Here is a 20725-nt window from a genome sequence, read left to right as displayed (position 1 = left end):
CAATCCGGTTAGCTTTCAATAATACCATAGCACCTTTCAATACCTTTAGAACTCCACCTTCAGCTGAATACCTACACCCGAGAGACTCTAGGGTGCCAAGAGAAATTAAGTTCCGCGTCAAATCTGGAAAATAGCGGACATTAGCCAAGGTTCTGACAACACCGTCATGAGCCTTGATCTGAATAGTACCTATTCCTGCAACTTTGCATTGGGTATCATTGCCCATCAAAACAACACCACTGTCAACATGTTCAAAAGTGGTGAATAAGTCCTTATAAGGACACATATGAAAAGTACATCCAGAATCAAGAATCCATTCTGTTTTACTCCTATTATTATAAGAGACAACAGATAAAAGAATATCACCGTCAGAATTGGCTTCAATATTAGCAGCTTCAGAGGATTGTTGAAATTTTCCCTTATCTTGTTTTTCTTGTTTTTTCTTTAAGATAAAACAATCAGGAATGTCATGCCCCGGTTTCTTGCAATAGCGACAAGTTTTGTTGGATTTGCGACCTCTGGATTTGGATCTGAACTTTTTATAATTGGTACTCCCTTTTTCTTGAGTTCTACCTCGAACACTTAAGCCCTCACCCTTGTCCACAGAATTAACTTCAAGATCAAATTTTTCTTTGGACAATAAATTAGATTTAACATCTTCAAAGGATAAGGTATCATTATTTCCATACAACATGATTTCTTTGAAGTGCTTATAGGTAGAAGGTAAAGAGACAACCAACAAAACAGCTTTGTCTTCATCTTCAATATTAATATCAATATTTTGCATATCCATAATAATAGAATTAAACTCATCAAGATGAGTTTGAATAGGAGTACCTTCAACCATACGAATGGTGTATAACCGTTCTTTGAGACGAAGCTTGTTTGCGAGGCTCTTGGTCATGTATAAAGTTTCTAACTTCAGCCACAAAGCCGCAGCGGTTTCTTCATTGGCAACCTCACGAAGAACCTCCTTCGACAAACAAAGTTGAATTGTTGAAAGCGCCTTTTCATCCAACTCGTCCCATTGATCATCGGTCATGGAAACTGGTTTCTTTGACTTCCCATCTAAAGCTTTCTTTAATCCGCTCTGGATAAGAACGGCCCTCATTTGGACTCGCCAAATAGAAAAGCTAATTTTGCCATCAAACTTCTAAATGTCAAATTTTGTAGACATTTTGAAATTCTCAATTTAGTAAGAGCTCTGATTCCACTTGTTAAGGTTAGAGCACAATGCGGAAGCACAGGATTGAATCAATTGAGAACAAAAGAGAAGCAAGTAAAGGATAAAGAAAATAACACACAAGATTTAACGTGGAAAAACCCCTCAGTGTGAGAGGAAAAAAACCACGGGCGATCAAGAGCAAAATTCCACTATGTAAAAAAGAAGAGTACAAGAAATCCTCTTATAATGATGAGGACAAATGACAATATTTTTCTCACAAATACTCTCTCAAATGGAACAAGAATTCTCACCAAGAATGCACTCACAATATATGTGTAAATGAAAGAGATGTTGTGTGTTGTGAAGATGATTTTGAAGCTCTCTATATGTGTCCTTTTATAGGCAAGCAAAGTCTTGGTATCTTGGATTCCAAGCATTGGATGCTTGGAAACAAAGCCATAAAAGTGACATAAAATGCCCTTAAAGAGAGCCATAAAATTGTCATAAAATTCTTTTAAGACATAGTAATGAGAGACATCTAATAATACTTTTAGTAATCACAACTAAAATTGCCTCAACTATTTTTTATAAGCAAAAATTTTACTAAATTGTGTCAACTAGAATTGTTATTTTATATTTTATTATTATTAGTGTAAAACAATGTATAAAACAAGATTTGGAACAACAAATTTTTATTCTTCCACTTATGTATATTTATCTATTTATATGTCTGAACCCTTACCTTCATAAACAATTTTTTCATATCGTCCAAAGCGGCTACTACTTCTAAAAGCAGAAGGTTTACTTGCTAAAAGATGAAGAGGAGAGAATCCTTCCTTATTCTTCGAGTTTGCAAGATGTTCATCATATCCTCCCTTTTTCTTCCACTTCGCAAGATGTTCATCATATATGTGAATGATTTGGAATGCTAAATCTGTCAAAATTATACAAATTACACAATCTTGTGATAACTTACTTTTGAGATATAATAAATATTTACAAATATATGTATATCATTGTTTATAAGACTTAGATATTCCTCATCCTTTGAGATAGTTTGTTTCACTTCTATGTTAACTTTTGTTTGACTCTCAAATATACTTTTCTTGAACTGCTTGCCTTAAGAGAAATTCCCAAGACATAAACGATATATACATTATACATGCCAACATATATAAATATCAAATTAAACTAAATCACATATAACATAAAAACAGGCATTTGAAGTATAAATTAAAGAAACACTAAAAATATATCCGTGAATTTGTCAAATATGAATTAGACAAAATTTTAAAATGTATAATTGAATTCAATATGTTCTTGTTTTATTTTTCTCAAAACTATTAAATTCATATTTTACGTTAATTTTTTATTTCTATTTGGTTCAATAAGTTTTTTACATTTTAATAAGGTTTAGCATATTTTCTAACAAAAAGACGAAGGTATAGAAAGATGTTAACTGAAAAGACCTATTTTTTATTACAAAACTTAAAGAATAATTTTGAAATCAAAAAATGATATACACTATGAACTTAATAGTTTTGTCTTGAGAATAAAGGGTAGAAAAAGAACAATTACTCATACCAAAATAATTTCCTGCAACAGCACAATGAAGAATGGTATCACCATCATTTCTTGTGACAATTTTTGTACAATCTGAGTAGTTAACTGGAATATTTGGAAGATCCCTATGGTATAAATGATGAAGAGACATGAACACTTGTTTTCTTCCATGAAGAGCAGCCAAGAAAAGAGGTGTTTCACCATCAACATTTCGAATACTCACCAATGAAGAAGGATCAACCCTAGCAATGTGGTTACACATTTTTAAACTACCCATTGATGCTGCAAAGTGCAAAGCTGTGTTCCCTCTTTCATTCTGAATTTTCAATGATTCTTGTTCTCCCACCAAACAAATCAGGTTCACAAGTTGTTCCACTACATCCTCTTTCTCATTAGAAACAGCAACATGAATGCAAGTGTCCCCTGACCTTGTTATTCTGGCCTTGTGTGTTCTCTTAGTCTTGTCGTTTTTGTACATTTCAATTACTTTCTTCCATTCTCCTTCCATACAAATTCTGAATAGATACTTGTTTATGTTTTCCATGTCCATGTTCATTACTCTCTCTGCACTTTCCATATATGATTGGTCTACTCTAGCACGTTGCAAAATATGTCCCCTTCTTTATTTTTATAATGATCTTAGTGTCAAATGTTTCTTAGTTTATTCTATACACTACTTTAAGTTAATGTTTAAAAAAATAAAACATATTTTCTATGTTAGTCATCTATTTTATGAAAATTTAATGATTCACATAATTTGAATTTGTCAATAAATTTGAATTATTAGATTTTTATAGAATAAATTATTAAGATGTGAATTAAGTTTTTTTAACTTATTTCTTATTAAAGATATATGATAGGTTATTTTGGAAGATAATAGTTGGTTAGAAAGCGAGGAATTAGCAAATTAGGTTTATGTTAGTTACTTGCTTTACAAGCTTTCTTTTCATTCTTTTCTCTTGTATAAATAAGTATATTAGCTCACTTCTTATACAATCAACTCAATTCATTCAATGAGAATATAATCAATCTTTGTTTCTCATTCTTCTTTCTTTAAGCTTTCTTTTATACACTTCTTGATGAATCAATAAGCTTTCTTTTCATGGCTCTTACCATATTTTAACATAGTATCAGAACATAATTATCTTTTGATAGCTTCCACTTATGATTCCATGAAGGATTTCATGGAAAACTTCAACAATCAAGAACATGTGTTGTTCTTCAGCATTCAATGTTTCTTTTCAACATATGACCCTAAATTCTTCATTATCACCTTCTTCATCGACCTTCAAATTAAGATCAAAGGAGTTTGTTTTTTGGTCAAGAATTCTTTTCAAGTGCATAAACTAGCTTCTTGATATCCTCAAGCTCTTCAAGAATGGAGTATCATGACCAATTTATCTTATACAAGATTACATCCTTTTCTTATTATTCATCATTTACCCCTCTTTCTTATTCATCATAGAAGCATCTCATTAGGATTAAGATTCTAATCCGTTCTCTCTCTTTCATCATCAATGGTTGGTTCGCTTCTATCCATGATAGTTAAGCTCAGATATAACTTCTGTCATGGATGGTTAAGCATTGGATGGATAGCTTCTGTTCATAGTGGTTAAGCAAAGATATAGCTTCTGCTATGAATGGTTAAGCGTGTGATGATATAGCTTCTGCTATGGGTGGTTAAGCGTTGTTATTACTTCAAATCAAGCTTCAAATCAATTCCAAGTTGGAGAGTAAAAAAAAAATCACTCACCAGCTTGAGCTTGAGGGAGGATATTAAAGATATATGATAGGTTATTTTGAAAGATAATAGTTGGTTAGAAAGTGAGGAATTAGCAAATTAGGTTTATGTTAGTTACTTGCTTTACAAGCTTTCTTTTCATTCTTTTCTCTTGTATAAATAAGTCATATTAGCTCACTTCTTATACAATCAACTCAATTCATTCAATGAGGATATTATCAATCTTTGTTTCTCATTCTTCTTTCTTTAAGCTTTCTTTTATACACTTCTTGATGAATCAAGAAGCTTTCTTTTCATGGCTATTACCACATTTTAACACTTCTAGAGTAAATGAATCATCTCTCTAAACTTTAATATTCTATCTTGTTCTTTTTACATCATCCTTTGAGAATTTTGTTTTATAAGATATACCTTTCTTGAGTACATTATTTTTTTTATAAAAATATTTTATTAATGGAATACAAAAGTATGAGAAGGTTCTATAATTTTTTTAAATAAGTGGAAAAAGAAAGAGAATGAATTTTAATGATGAAGGATAATTTTGAATATAATAGACAAATCTAATGTTACTATATATATTAATTAAAATTCAGGTAAAACTGGTTAAAATTGATTACTGAAAAAATAGTATCTATGCATGAGTGAATCTATTATTTACTTCCTAAATTTTTACTCACACATATTATGTTATTTCATTTGTTTTCTTTGACTTTGACCATGACTTGACTTGGTTATTCAATCAGAAACTTTTTTTCTTACTTGCTCCTACTTACATTTCCTTATTAACCAGTCTTTTACATTATAATAGAAACATTTTGACTAACTTTTTTTAGTATAATAACATTTGACTACTTATATTCAATTTTTAATAACAGAAATCATCAGTCCCAAAATTACTATATCTCAAATCAATCGATGTATTATCAAATTGTATAATCTAAAATGTAGAAATTAGTTTAATTTTTATTTAATACATATATTTTATACTCTTATTAATGGTATTAGGTTGGGTATATGATAATTATATAGAAGATATAAATTGATTTTTTTGAAACCTGCGACACTTATAACACTGGTCATGCCAGTTTATTATAAGTTTACATATGTGTTTTGTTTCAGCTTAAAAGTTAATCAATCATATTGATATAATCACTTTAAAAAAAATTGTATATTATATTTTAGTTTTGATTATTCAAATAAGATATGATACACATTTTAATGGTATTCACTTCTTACCATCAATAAATGATAAATAAGAAACAACATATACAAATAATTTAAAGTATTCTAAGATTATATATAATAATATATTCATAGACTGATACTGTATAAAACTCATATGTTTTTTCTCATATATTTATCTTTTCTAAACTCTACTAAGGTCACCAACCTTTTTTTCATTCCATATTAAGTTATTCCATACAAAAGTGAGAAGGATGATGAAGATTGTCTATTTTTATTGTCATCAATCAGGGTTAAGTATCTCATTCCCTCTCTTTGATTAAAGCGTTTGAACTTTTCCCTCCAGCTATTTATTTTCAAATAAATATGCAGAAGTTTAAAAGGAAATGACAGATTGGAAAAGTTAAAAAACTGAAAAGAGAAGTGCTTATTCACTTTGGCTTGTCACATATAAAGAATACGGATTTGGTGCTTTGGATAGTATCGATTCTGAGTCTTTCTCCAAGCAAAGTCATATTAGATTTTTACATGTATACGTTACACACTTTATAGTACAAAATGACTTGTCACTTTCATTTATTAGTGAAAACTGCATCTGATAAAATGGTAGTAAGCATGGATAAGAGAGATTCTTGATAAACAAGAAAGAATGAGAAATGTGTTATTGAATTGAATTGAATTCCAAAGTTACATTGAATCATCTATATAAAGGGAAGAAAACACTAACTACCCTAACCAAATTAACTAACCGACTAACAAAAGCTCAACTATTTTAATATTCCCCCGCAAGCTGGAATGTATCAAGCATTCAAAGCTTGAAATAATTGTGTTGAATACGATGATATACTCAAATACCCCTTCTTGCTGGTGAGCGAATCTTTGTCTCCCAGTCTTGAAATCTGAACGTGAAACAATACTGGCGCTTAACCACCATTTGGCAGAAGCAATTTCATCCGATGTTTAACCATTTATTTGACAGAAGCAAATCAATCATAACAGATGAAAGAGATAAATGAGATGAACCTCAATCTTGATCCTTATATGTTGCTTCAATGAGGAAAAAATTACACACTATAATGTTGTGTGTTTAATGAGAGAGAAAGAGGGGTAAAGAAACTAGAGTAATAAAGAAATGAGAAATAAATGGGAGTAATAGATGAAAGAATGTGTAGATTCTTGTTGTCATTGATAAAAGATGAAAGAAGGTAATTGAAAGAAACAAATATTGTTGTGAACATGCCATTGAAAATGTCCTCATCCAAACCTGAAAATACTGCCTCAATTCCTTTTTTCTTCTTCAATAAGGAGACAAGGAACTTGAGACTAAGTTGTACGTTCTGGAAGTTATGCTTCTCATCCATTGCACAACTTGCTTAAACCGAAGCCCAGAAGACGTTAAATTTGCTTGATGATAGCTTCAGATGCAAGAAAGGTATGACACTTCTTGGCTAGATTCTTGATGATTCTTTGTTGAACTTTTGATGAATCTTGGAAAGGAAGTATGATAAGCAGAAGCAATCAATCAAAGAGAAATAATTAGCTCTGATACCATGTTAAAATGGTAGTAGGCATGGATAAGAGAGATTCTTGATGAACAAGAAAGAATGAGAAATGTGTTATTGAATTGAATTGAATTCCAAAGTTACATTGAATCATCTATATAAAGGGAAGAAAACACTAACTACCCTAACCAAATTAACCAACCGAATAACAAAAACTCAACTATTTTAATAGCATCATTGAGTTTTACCATGATGCCCATAATTCTTTATTAGTTTAAAACAGATATTCATCTCCCTTATTTTGTATTTTGAGGGGAGTTTTCACTCAATATGTCATAGAATCCCTTAAAAATTGACCAAAATGTAGTATATATATATATATATATATAAATAAACTTATTTGATTGAGGGAAAAGAAAGTCTAAACTATAAAGTGGTGTCAAATGTCAATTAATCCTAAGTCTAGAAAATTTTGTTTTCATCTAAAAAAGGCAAAAGCCACAAAATGATAAATTAAATTTGTTTTTAGGTGTTGGAAGATAATTGTTAGAAGGATGATTATTGTTGGTTTTGGAATGCCTTGAGTGAGTTCTGAAAAATAGATTTTGATACTCAGGTCATTATTTATGGGTTTGTGATAGAGAGAAAGTAGAATGAGAATATACATGATCTCCTTATGAGTAGCTTTGTTTATTTAAGCTGTAGAGTGGAGTGATCTACATTCCATGCATGAGGAGGTTCCTTATCATTATGGGTGTTGCGACCTTGTCTCTTTCAGCAATCAGAGATTGTTGTGGAGTTAAATTACTTTTTCCGTTTGAGAAACAATATGAACATGTCTCCTACTAAGACAATGTGAAAGAAGGTTTTCTAGCCTAGTAAATACTAACTAAGCCTTATTTTGTGACTATTCATAACTAGGTTGGCCTTTAGAGCGACTAGCGATCGTCTATGATCAAGAGTAAGTTTAACACTTACACTAAGAGCAATTTGTGTCCACTAAATGTTAAGTGCCAAAATGTTAATTAAATATATATGTTTTAGAGGCACTTTGTGTAGATTTATGATGTAATTGCATACAAATCCTAATAATCTAGTAATTTTGTATTGTTTAGGAATTTAAGTAATTGTTGTTGTTTGTAGGTTAAGATATGATGAATAAAGGAGAGAAAAAAGAGAAGATTAAGGTTTTGAACAACACAAGTCTCGCCCAAGCGAGGGAATGATTGCTCAAGCGACAATGCAGAGGAAAATCAGCAGAAAACACTGACATCCCTCGCCCAAGCGAGGGACTATCGCATGGACGCTATTCAAGACCAAAAACAGCTAAACTCACTGTTTCTCTCTCGCCCAAGCGAGAGAGCCTCGCTCAGGCGAGGTGATCAAGCAGGAAAATGTTATCTTCTCTCGCCCGGGCGAGGTGATCAGGTATGGAAAGTCATTTTCTCTCGCTCAAGCGAGAATCCCTAGCTTGAGTGAGAGTGTAGCAGTTAGGCCTGAAATAGACAGTTCTGGAAAAGGAGGCGGTTATCGAAAACACTTTTGAAGAAAATCTTGGCACGAAATATAGAGAGAATAGGATAGAAATCGTGGAAATGATTCTATTTCACATGATTCTTTGTATTAGTTCATGATTTGAGCGTTGCAATGGCGAGAATGAGTGATTAGATCTTGCTGTGAGATTCGAAATGTAATCTTCTAACCTTTGTACTCCTGGATTCAATTTCATTGTAATAGTTATTTGATTTTGGAAAGTTCATCCCATTATTAATGCATAAATTTAATTTGCTACTAAGTTCTTGTTCTTATGTTCAAGTTTGATTGGGAAATTAAACTTGATACCGAACCTGGATCATCTTCCTTCATACATCATTATTCTAGGAATGGAGAATGATGTATGAATTGCTTTTACATGAAACTTAATGCTAATTAATTGGTCAAATGTTCAAGGAATTGACATTTGAGCAATTATCTAATGATTTTACACTCAAAGAATTGATGTGAATGATTCGAATGACATGCGCATCTGAATCAGTAACTTCGTAATTCACTTGGAATTGAATCCATGGATGTCATTGGGAAAGAATGATGCATTTCGATCCCAATTTATTTTACTTGCTTTCTGTATAATTTACAAATCTTTTTACATAGAAACAAAATCTTTATAAAAACTTATTGTAAATATTGCTCAACTAATTCTGGTAGGAATTAGTGTAAATTCACTCTGCTTCCTGAGGACGATATCCCGGATTTTTTTACTTGTACGATACGGTGCACTTGTCGTTACATAAATATCTAACACTAAATCAACTAATCATTAAGCCATTATTGATCCAATTTTAATAATATTGCAAGGAAATTACCACTTCTAAGATTTTGTTTACAAGGTTTTACTACAATGGGATGAGCACTTTTAAACTAAAGTATAGAATACATTCATGAGAGAGTTCTTAAATCTTTTCTTTTCATTCTCCTTCAACTCCAACATAATTCCTATAGAGATTTTGTGTTAGTCATATTTTACTAGAAATGCTTATTTATAAATCAAATCAAATTAAAGCACCCAAAAATTACTGAGAGCTATGGTTATTGAAAATGCCTAAACATGTGGATTGTTGAAATCACGTGGTTTAGAGAATTATGTAAAATACAAAAAATTGAGGTATATAGAAAGGAATATATTTAAAGAGTTTTAGACTAAAAATTACAATCCAAAATGAAAATCAAAACTTTTGTTAAGCATAAATTCACAAATCATAACATTTTTTAATAATGTAAAGCTGATTTCTGAACAACTCCTATCCTTGACCACATTTTTAGCATACTCTTTACCTCATTCCAGCATAAGAACCAATATCTATGTTATTTGAATTTTTCCATTCTACAAGTTCCACTCTAATTTAGAAGAAAGAATACAAGACTTTTAATAGAATAGTTCATCATTATTTTTTCTAAATATATCCCAAATAGTAGAAACTAAATTTATCCCCTCCATTCCATCCAACCAAATCTAACACAATAAATAAGTACATGAAAAATCTATTAATTAAAAAAGTGATTTTTTGGGACAAAATCTAAACATCTTCTTCAATGGACAAATCACCTTCAAACCATGAAGACAACCACCTATTCCTCGACGCGCATGATCCTTCTTTCAATCTCACCGCCGATCATTCGCCGGAACCTTCTGCCTCCTCTTCAACGCTTTCTGATCCTCAACCATCATCTCCGGCCACCACCATCCGCCGCCGCCCAATACGTCGTGTTTCTCCTGTTATGGAATTGCCAGAGCCGAGTTGTGATTCTCCCACCTTTTTCGAGAGCGATTTCAATAATGGTGCGAAAACGAGCTTCCAAATTCATAAAAATCTTAAATTTTCCGAGGAAGATGAGGTTTTTTCTGAGAAAAACGATCAAAAGCATGGCGCCACTACGAGTTTTGTTGAGAAACGTGATTTGAAGCATGACGAAGCTTTGAATTTGGATGAGAAATGCGATTTGAAGCATGATGAAGCTTTGAATTTGGCTGATAAATGCGATTTAAAGCATGACGCAGCTTTCAATTTGACTGAGAATAATGAAGAATCGTCATCAATCATAACTACAGCTATGAACGATGGTGAATTCGACAATTCTGCTGACTCGACATCACAACTCGGTGACTCGTCTTCGAGTTTTGTCGAATTCATAGGGAGTTTGGTGATTAAGACAATAGGGTTTCAAATAAAGTTGTTTATTATGTTTGTGACTTATCCAATTTTGTTCATATTTAATTGTTGCATGTTTTTCATTGACCCTTTTGGGACAATGAGAAAAGGTAAGGCTTTTTGGATATGCATTTTCGGTAGAGCATGGCGCATTGTGTTTTGGTGCATTGGTCCAAAGGTTGAAAGATTCTTTAAGGAGAATGTATCAATTTGGAGCGTGGCATTTCGTTGTGGATGGGGATTCTTGTGGTCAATCTATGTTTGCTGCATTTTGTTCGGTCTATTGGTTTCGTCGTTTTTGTTTAGTGGTTTTTTGATGAAGTTCTTAGTGGAGAAGCCAATTCAGATTAGACAAGTTTTGAATTTTGATTACACCAAACATAGTCCTGTGGCATATGTGCCTATAATATCATGTGATGGTATTGTTAATGCAGCCAAAGATTCTGAGAATGAAATTCAAGTTGGGGAGTGGGTGGGTGAAAGGGTTATACCTTCTAAGCATAAAGTGCAAGTTATTGTTTCATTGAAGGTGCCAGAGTCAGGATACAACAGAAATCTTGGGATCTTTCAGGTACATATCTTTATCTCATTCATTTCAATCTAAACAATATTTGGCTTGCCATGAATTTCCATTCAATTTTTTTGTTTATTGTTATGTAGTTTTATTTGTCCAGATCTTCCCTGAATTTAAATGCATAGGGTACAAACCCAATGGTAGTGAACCAGTGATATATATAGCTAAAGTTTGGTAGACTTGTTAGAATAAGACGGAACAAAACAAATTAGTTTTATTCTATGTTTATTGTAGTCTTCAACTAAAACAAAACATGAGATTAAAATGTAGAACATTAAAAGGTTGGAACCAAAGAGAACAAAATACAATATCCCTATATATCCTAGTCTGTCCACACACCAAATGGTACCTATGTTATTGACTAATTGCAATCACAATTAGTATTACACACAAACACAAGACCCAGACCTTAAAGTCATGCTTAGTTTTTTTAAATTAATAAATAAAGAAAGGAAGGAATCCACTTAATTGTGCTTTAAAAAATTTTGTTTTGGCTCCTTGAATTGGTTATTCAGGGAAAGATTTTGTCATTTAGTTCTAGGAAATTTTGTTTATTATGTTATAGAATGTGGAAAAGGGGAAAGATTCATGTTACACGAACACAAGAACTAAAATGGTATTTTCCCAAGTAAAAATAATAAGATTCTGATACATATGAAGTGATCTGGCTTTAAAAAATTTATCATCTGAAATGTTCATCATCAAATTTCAATTATAGCTTTGCTGGGTTTATCTGCTGTGACTGGACTGGTAAACTCAATGGTTTCAATTCAAGCAGTTCAATCTATTAGTCCCGCCTAATTTTCAGATTCATGATTAGAACAATGATGATAATTACTGGTTTACAGTTCATACTTTCATGTTCCTTGCTTTTAAGTTTCTTCTTTGGACTTGTAGGCCAAGGTAGATTTCCTGTTGTCTAATGGTAAAACAATTGCAAGCTCAAGTCAACCTTGCATGTTAAAATTTACAAGTGAGCCTATCCGCCTATTCATGACTTTCTTCAAGATGGTTCCTCTTATAACTGGCCATGCATCTGAAACCCAGAGTTTGAATGTCAAGATGAAAGGTTTCGTTGAAGGCGATTTGCCTACTTCGTGCTTGAAAGTGACACTCGAGCAACGAGCAGAATACCAACCGGGTGCTGGCATTCCTGAAATATATGATGCATCTCTGGTTATTGAGTCCCAACTTTTCTTTTTCAAGAGGGTCATGTGGCTTTGGAAGTTAAGCATATATATATGGATCACAATGATGGCATTTGTCATGGAGTTACTTTTGGTTTTAGTGTGTTGTAGGCCTATAATTTTTCCTAGGACAAGGCAAAGGGGTGCTTATGCTCGTGGACCTGCCAATTGAAACAACTTTCAGATACAAAGTTGAGGTTACTCTTTTTAGAGGGTTCATTACAGTAGTGGAAGATTTTTGTCCAACATTTTAACCATGCATATTTTGATATGTGATCTATGTTTAGGGAGGCATCATAACAACTAGTCCATTTTGTTATTCATTATTTTTTAGTTAATTTCACTTACATGTTTATTGCAAGTCATATACAATGTAATTTATATAAAATTGTAACATATATATTGCAAGTCATATACAATATATGCAATAATAGTGTAAGAGTTTTTACACTGTCACAACATTATTTATTGTTCATATTTAATCATCATTGACTTTTTATTAAACAAAAGTAATACAAAATGAATGATAGATGATGCACTGACAGTGCATTGATATTACTATTTTTGGTATGCTTTGTTTATTTAAAAGACCAAACACAGCACTGCCTAATACAGCAGACAACAAATCAAAGTATTGAAAACAATGGGCCAAATGATAAATAAGAGCTACAATGTTGAAACTTACATCAGATCTAAACCAAAATATGAAACCATTAGATCAATAAGGCTATTTACTCATACTTATAAATATATTTAACTGGAAAATTGGTATTCCTATCTCTTTATTTGCATGTGAAAAAACTCCATATTTTATAAAATGACACATTCATGAAACCTTGAACATGATAGTTTTTTGTAACATAGGCAATTGTTGTACCATTTAAAATTGTATATTTATAAAGTAATTATATTTAACCTACCCATATTTAATCAATATAAACTCAAACAAATCACATTTAACTCCAACGGTTTGGTCAATTATTGGTGGGTTCTTATCGATAATAATGTGTTGAGTTTGTGCAAGAATTAATCAATTTTATGAACACGGGTTGTCTTGTAAACCAAACACACCAACACGTACATTATCTCATGAATCAATGCATATCATTCATGTGATTCTGTTAATCTTTTGACGCAGCCTTTGCTCAACATTTCAGCCATATCTGATCTTATCCATTTTGAGTCACCCTTATTTTATAGATAAGCTTCTTCATTGTATAATTTTACTTTTTCTCATCAATGCATGCCTAAAAATTTATCCAATGTTTTCCTTTTATGATTCACGTTCTTCAAGTTGAAAGTTATGGTGTAGTATGCCACTTGGCCTTGGTTGCATGGGAATAGATCCTCTCTATCGGGAGCATATCTGTTGTTCCATTTTTTATACTACTCCATGTACCTCTGATTGGTTGAAGAAATATTAGTTAAGTTAAAAATGTAATTATTAAATATTATTCTGACCAATCATATCTTCTTGACACATAGAGTGGTATAAAAGAGGGAGACAACAGATTTCAATCCCTCTCTATCTAGTTAAATTTTATTACTTACCTATCAAGTAAAAGTATATCATTTTACAAACCCCAAACATTAACTACCAGAAAATTTACTAACAAACCTTAGTTTCTATGTAAAAATCATTATAGATGAAAGAGTTTTAAGTGACCTAAACTAAAAGTATGTCTTTCTTCTTTTGGGTTGGGTATAAAAAATGGTGAAAATATCTACATTTTTATCTATTATTAGTGGTGATTGATTAGTGCTCACTATTTCTCTTGAGACAATTCATTTATTAGCCCCCACATTTTGGTGGTATCATCAAAAGATAATGAGCTCCTAATATTGGTGGTACATGACTATATAAGAAACTAAAATTTTCATTTCTGTTGCTATGTTTTAAGGGTTATTTTTTGGCACACTATATACTAGTGATTTGCCACCCATACAAGTGATTTATCATACTATACTATTCATTAATCCTATTACACAATAATGTTGTTTCCTAATCCACAAAAACAAAATTCTTCATTTGCTTAAATCACACGGTTCCACGTTGTCCCTTAACGAAAGATGCACTTTCTGTGATCTCACGCACTGGCTTGTTAGTGTACCTAATGAAATGGTAGACCCATGTTCCTGCCACAGCTCCCAAAAATGGTGCCACTATATAAATCCATATTCCTCTGTATTCATTGTGTATAATGGCAGGGCCTAAGCTTCTTGCTGGGTTCATTGATGCTCCAGTGATCGGGCTGTCAAATATAAATTTGATGCACAAATAAGTTAAATTGACTTTATTGATTAATGCAATGTTCTTATAAAAGAGTAATAACATCATAATTTAATTTTATTCTAGTAGTGGTAACATCTTAATTAGAAGGCAATTCTCGGTGCAACAGTAAAATTGTTTGCCTTATGATCAAGAAGTCGTAGGTTCAAATCATAAGAAGTAAGAGCAGTCTCTGTACATACCCGGCAAACATCACATTCAGACATACTGTTGACCCAACTGCAAGTCCAGCCAACTCACCAATCTGCAGGATTAAAATGTAAGATAAATAAACAAATGCCATGAAATAGGGCTGAAGAATATTCAAAATTAGATTTTGATGTACATTTCTAGCAACTTCAATTCAAAACTTCACAAATTAGTCAATTTAAGTAGCTACGTTTTTTAATGCTAAGGCCAAAGAGTTTGGCTAGTTGATTTACCAACCAACATTTACTAAACATATATTAATCAAAATGTTTAATGAATATATGATACCTAATTATAACCAAACAAGGAAGAGTATTGTTTTAGAGGAAGAAATGTTACCGCTCTGTTATCAGTGGCAACACCAGAAATGACAAACATGAGGTAGAAAGTGATTATGAACTCAACCACAAAAGCTTGCAAGTCAGACCCACCTGGAAGTGTACCTATAAACTGGTTTTTCCTACCATTAAATATAAGTCTAAGTGTTCCACTTGCAAGTAATGACCCAATCATTTGAGCTACAATATAAGGTGGTACCTGCCACAATCAAATGGATAAGTCAATAATTTAAGAGAGAATTGCACTAGGGAAGAGGCATTTTGTAATTTAATTCTATCATTTATGTTTGTATTGACTTATTTTAGATTTAAAATAGTTAATAACTAATTTATTTGTAAAAGTCCTATAGATAAACAGTTTTTAACGTTTTTTTAATGTATGATTAACTCAAGCATAAGCAAATAGCTACAGAGAAAATGGAAAGAGAAACATGTTAAGAAGAGGCGTTATCAATTTCATATCAACAAAAGTTGACAATAAATGAGCTACCAAAAACGCTGCCTATCTTGTATATAAGGAAAATGACAAAATAAGCCAAACTACTTAGCCAATTGGTAGATAGAAGAAAAAGTCTAACTATGCATTGGTCTAGTAGTATAAGGTCATATTGAATCTTTAGAATGATTAAAAGTTTAAAGTTTTAATTCCTATGAAAAATATTTGTTGGGAAAGATATTTAGACACTATTAGCTATTTACATATATGATATATGGTGAATAATACCCTTAGTTATGCTAAAGAAATAGAAGAAAAAGGTTTTGTTTGGTTTACCTCCTTGAGAGGAAACCTTCTGATGGAAGCATGAGCAATGGTAACAGCAGGGTTGAAATGAGCACCAGATATATGACCAAGAGTGTAAGCCAAAACCATAACAACAAGTCCCCAAACAACTGAAATCCCAGGATGTGTTATAACCTTCTCGTTATCAAGGTTTACCACCACAGCCCCACATCCTGCAAATATCATGAAGTACGTGCCCAACACCTCCGCTAAAAACTACATTAAAAAAAACCATTTTTGTTCTCATTCTCTAATCAAATTTCCAATCTCATGTATGATGAATAGTACTCATAAAAAAAACTATACACTAGTGAGATTTTATAAACCTCAACAAAAACAAAAAGTTTCAAATTTTATTAGAGACAACAAAAAATTCAATTACTATAATGTTTCTGGTACACCACAACACAATACTTCTATAACACTTTTCAGGTTTAAGAAACATGGATACGTTGTCTTATAAACCTGTATCATAGAAGTATCAAAAAGTTGTGGTGTACTGTAATACTATAAGTCTAAAACTATTAATTTCATGTGTTTGGGGTACTTAAATGCATCATTCAATGTGTTTGGGGTAGATGAGGAAGAAGAAGGAAGAAAAAAAGGTTAAGAGAGACACCTTCTGCCAAATAGGAATAGAGACAACCACGTTGTCATTGTTTCCATTGATTGGTGAATTATCAGCCATGAAAGTTGTAAGAGAAGAAAGAGAAGGTGGGAAATGAGTGAATGAATAAGGTATGGAGACAGAAGAATGGTATGGTTTGTGTCACAAGTGATGAACCAAGCAAGCAACAATGCCAATTTATGGACACTCAAAAAGTGCTAAAACGAAAATAGATGGATGGGGTATGGAGAGACTTTTCAATTTTTCCATACAAGATGGGAAAGTACCTTAGGGATGGAGATCTCTGTCTCCAACTACGTCCCTGACCAATGTCTCCAACCATGTCTCTGACTAATCACAATGAAACAAAACTGATAAAGTTATGAATATTTAAAAAAATTTAACTAACATAGTATAATATGATTGATCTGAGACAGAATTTAAAATAACAGATACATGTCCAATTACATACATGGCATGTGGACTTAACAAAATAGTTATAAAAATTTGGAAAACTTTTAAAGCGGGAGGTAGGATACTCCCTACTCTCTAATAACAGAGTTAAATGCTTTAAAATATAATTGAAAATACAATTTTTAATAATATATTTATTATTTTAATTATAATAATATTACACTTTTATTATTAAAAATAAATGGAGAAATACATACTTACCTCTCTAGGAATGGAGATGATTTTTTTTTTCAAGAAGTAGAGGATGAAGATTGTTTGGTTAATTGTTGTTTTTTGTTTTGATTTTAAAATTGAAAAAAAGACCTAATTCTTACTAAAATATTTTTACAAAGAACCTCTCTTGGTGTGTCTAAATGGTCCTATGACTGTTAAAAGTTTAATAACAATTTTAAGTGTCTAAATATTTTTTATACTACTAAACTTTAGATTAGTTAAGTTCTCACATTCATTAATTAGGTTAAGACATGTTCCATATTCATAATGGAAATCGAATTTACTTACGTAAAATGAGTCAATTTTTTATCCATTGAACTAATGTATTTATTTAATCATTGTTTTATCCGGTACATCACCTATTTCTATATGTGGACATTTATTGGACTAATTATCTCATTGTTAATATACTATACTAAGTATACATTTTTACTTCTATGAATTATTAAAAAAGTATAACGCTTTTTTTTAGCTTGAATAGGATATATCTATGGAAAGTGATATTTGTAGCTATGAGGTGAAATCTGAGAATTAAAGATGGTCCAACTACCCACCGCGTAATGGCACTCGGCACTATTTTGAACATGATTTTAGACCTACTTTGTCTAAAGGTCTAATGTATAAGGTTGCTCCAGTGAATGTTTTAATTGGAGATGGGCAAGGCAAAAGTTGGAAAAAAAAGTGAAGCCTTTGAATAATTTTTGATTTTGATTTTTCATATTAAAAAGTGGATCACGTGAATAGATAAGAACTCTAATTCTAGTACATGCAAAGAAGAACCGTAGATAGAGATTATGGTTTATTTTTCTCATACTTTTCTTTGAAAAAAATAAAAGTATGTTGGGTAAAATCATAAATAATTAGAATTAAGATCTTGAGTCTTAAATCATTTCTTAAATTGTAATTTGCACTAATGATGTTGAATTGAAAATATAAAAAAATAATTAATGTTCATTTTTTAATTAACATAAAATATTTTTATTAGCACGAAACATGATTATGACATAATTTGATTTAAGAAATCATAATTAAAAAGAATTAAGTATCTGGAGCTTAAAAGAACGTAAGTATCTTGCGCTTTAGCTATTAGATAAACAACACGTGGTGGTGGTAATCTATGTATGTTTTAATTAGTAGCCTCGTAAAGATTAACATGAAGTAGTTAGAACTTATATCGTTGAATTATTAGGTGTCATTCAGTCCAAAGATTCAGTTCATATGAGATATAGTTGAGTCAAAAAATAACTCCACAAATCAATTTCTTTAATTTCTCTGACTCTATGCTGATCTCACTTTTTGTCATTAATTGCATAGTCTATAGCTATGGCTTCCTTTGGAGGTTAACACTATTTTTGGTTTAGAAAAGAAAAGATGATAAAAGAAAAGTTAAGAAAATAAAATTCGATGATCTGTTTAGTCGTTTGGTTAGGAAGAAAGCAGAAATAAAATGGAGACAAAATGATATAATTATTATTAATAATGACATTGACATGAATTTATTAGTTTTTTAGTGTAATATTTATGCACTGTCAGTATGAATATTTATAAATATCAATATATTATAAATCATTTAAATATATTACTTATTTTGAAGAATCAATAATAATTCTTGGAGTTGGCTAATGAAGTTCATAATCATCACAAAGAAATCAAGGAAGAAAGACTCAAAATATTGATTCCTAAATTCATTTTACTTAGTGTTTTATCATTGGCATGTTATATTTTAAGTTTAATGTGTTTGGCCATTCCCATCTCTTAGTTTTTAGAAAGTTGTTACCTTTTAGTTGGTTAATTCTATTTGGATAACTATCAAAAGTTACTATAAATAGTTTTGTATATTCCTATTGATAAATAATGAAAAATTTAGAGGTATTATTTAAAGCATTTTCTTCTTTCTTTTGTTTTCTCTCTCATTTTTTATTTTCTCTTTTTGCCAAGATGGGATCAATAAACATTTGGTACTTTCTCTTTTTGCCTTGATAACTTGAAGAACTATAGCATTAATAATGTGACTTCATTAGAAGAAGAACATTATAACAATGAATCACAGAATGAGACAAAGGATGATGGACTGATCTCATGGGTTAATTTCACCTCTCAACAGCACCAGACCATGCTTTCCATACTACAACAACTTACCTCAAAAGCTCCTCACATTGCAAATCAGTTTAGCACACATGCAGATGGCTCCAATGACAAAGGTACCAAATGTTTATTGAATTATTATACGAAAACCTTTGATTGGTACCTAGACACATGGGCCACTCTCCCAATTCCAGACCTGTAAGTAGATTAATGCCATCTATGTAACCCTGACTAATTGCATTCAAATATCCACCACAATTTCAGGGAGTATCATGTTTTCTTCCAATCTAAATTTAACAAATGTTCTATACATTCATGCTTTTCATTACAACTTAATTTATGTTTCAAAGTTGGTTAATACCATTCTTTGTCAGTTAACTTTTGTCAAAAACCTTTGTCACGTTCAAGATTTCTCATCATTGAGGATGATTGGTGTATCCGAGTTGAAGAATGGTCATTTTGCAAAGCAAGAATCTATCAAGATTTTACCTACTATATCTACTCAAAAACAGAATAGGAAAGTTAATTCTTTTACTGTGTATGACAATAACATTTAGCAGAATATATTGGGCCATCTCTCTCATAATAAAATGTCCATTATGCAAAAATTATTTTCTTATTTCAAATGCAATAAAATTCTAAATTCTTGTCATACTTGTCACTTAGCTAAACAAAGGAAGTTGCCTTATAGTAGCAGCATTCCTGAATTTGTTACTCCTTTTGATTTGATCCATAGGGATATATGGGCCCATTTTTTATCCATACTACCCTTGGACATAGATATTTCTTGACTATAGTGGATGGCAAATCCAGATTTACATGGTTATACTTCCTAAAGCTTAAGTTTGAGGTGCCTAATCTAATTAGAAATTTCATTTCCCTAGTCTGTACCCAATTTGGACTGAAAGTTAAATGCATAAGAAGTGACAATGGGAAGGAATTTTCCCTAAGTCACTACTATGAAGATCAAGGGATTGAGCACCAGACTAGCTATGTTGAAACACCCCAACCAAATGGGGTTGTTGAGAGAAAACACCAATATATCCTTGGTGTGGCTAGGTCTTTAAGTTTTCAGTCTGATTTGCCTCATTGCTTTTAGAATTATGCTTAAATCATGTTGTGCACTT

At 31.5% G+C, this 20725-nt stretch overlaps 3 protein-coding genes across 3 annotated transcripts in view; 1 reads left to right on the top strand and 2 right to left on the bottom strand.

The window, feature by feature from the left end:
* Positions 1–3299, bottom strand: part of LOC109345238 — an 11079-nt gene extending 7780 nt beyond the window's left edge. The window contains exons 1-2 of the mRNA XM_019584116.1: positions 2750–3299; positions 1908–2099 (exon numbers count right to left, since the gene is read on the bottom strand). Coding sequence (XP_019439661.1) covers positions 1908–2099; positions 2750–3284 — 727 coding nt within the window. The 5' untranslated portion in view covers positions 3285–3299. The remainder of the gene's footprint in view (positions 1–1907; positions 2100–2749) is intronic.
* Positions 10231–12947, top strand: LOC109345236 (seipin-2-like). Its single transcript, XM_019584113.1, has 2 exons — positions 10231–11431; positions 12332–12947. Exons 1-2 carry the CDS (start codon positions 10244–10246, stop codon positions 12791–12793), a joined length of 1650 nt encoding a protein of 549 aa, XP_019439658.1. The 5' UTR covers positions 10231–10243; the 3' UTR covers positions 12794–12947.
* LOC109345237 (aquaporin NIP1-2-like) lies at positions 14367–17039 on the bottom strand. The gene is made up of 5 exons (XM_019584114.1): positions 16839–17039; positions 16211–16435; positions 15440–15637; positions 15094–15155; positions 14367–14873 (listed from the first exon to the last, which is right to left on the bottom strand). Exons 1-5 carry the CDS (start codon positions 16905–16907, stop codon positions 14660–14662), a joined length of 768 nt encoding a protein of 255 aa, XP_019439659.1. The 5' UTR covers positions 16908–17039; the 3' UTR covers positions 14367–14659.

Source organism: Lupinus angustifolius, chromosome LG04, assembly GCF_001865875.1.
Source record: "Lupinus angustifolius cultivar Tanjil chromosome LG04, LupAngTanjil_v1.0, whole genome shotgun sequence".
NCBI lineage: Eukaryota > Viridiplantae > Streptophyta > Magnoliopsida > Fabales > Fabaceae > Lupinus > Lupinus angustifolius.
The sequence above is the reverse complement of the archived record's forward strand: the minus strand, read 5'-3'. Positions and strand labels throughout refer to the sequence as shown.

Bases quoted from the DNA above. Each gene is read 5' to 3' on its own strand.
- LOC109345236 (XM_019584113.1), top strand. From the start codon at position 10,244: ATGGACAAATCACCTTCAAACCATGAAGACAACCACCTATTCCTCGAC. The intron at 11,432-12,331 runs GTACATATCTTT...TTGGACTTGTAG, and splicing joins GAAATCTTGGGATCTTTCAG to GCCAAGGTAGATTTCCTGTT.
- LOC109345237 (XM_019584114.1), bottom strand. From the start codon at position 16,907: ATGGCTGATAATTCACCAATCAATGGAAACAATGACAACGTGGTTGTC. The intron at 15,156-15,439 runs GTAACATTTCTT...TTAATCCTGCAG, and splicing joins TTGCCACTGATAACAGAGCG to ATTGGTGAGTTGGCTGGACT. The intron at 14,874-15,093 runs GTATGTACAGAG...TATATTTGACAG, and splicing joins CTGAATGTGATGTTTGCCGG to CCCGATCACTGGAGCATCAA.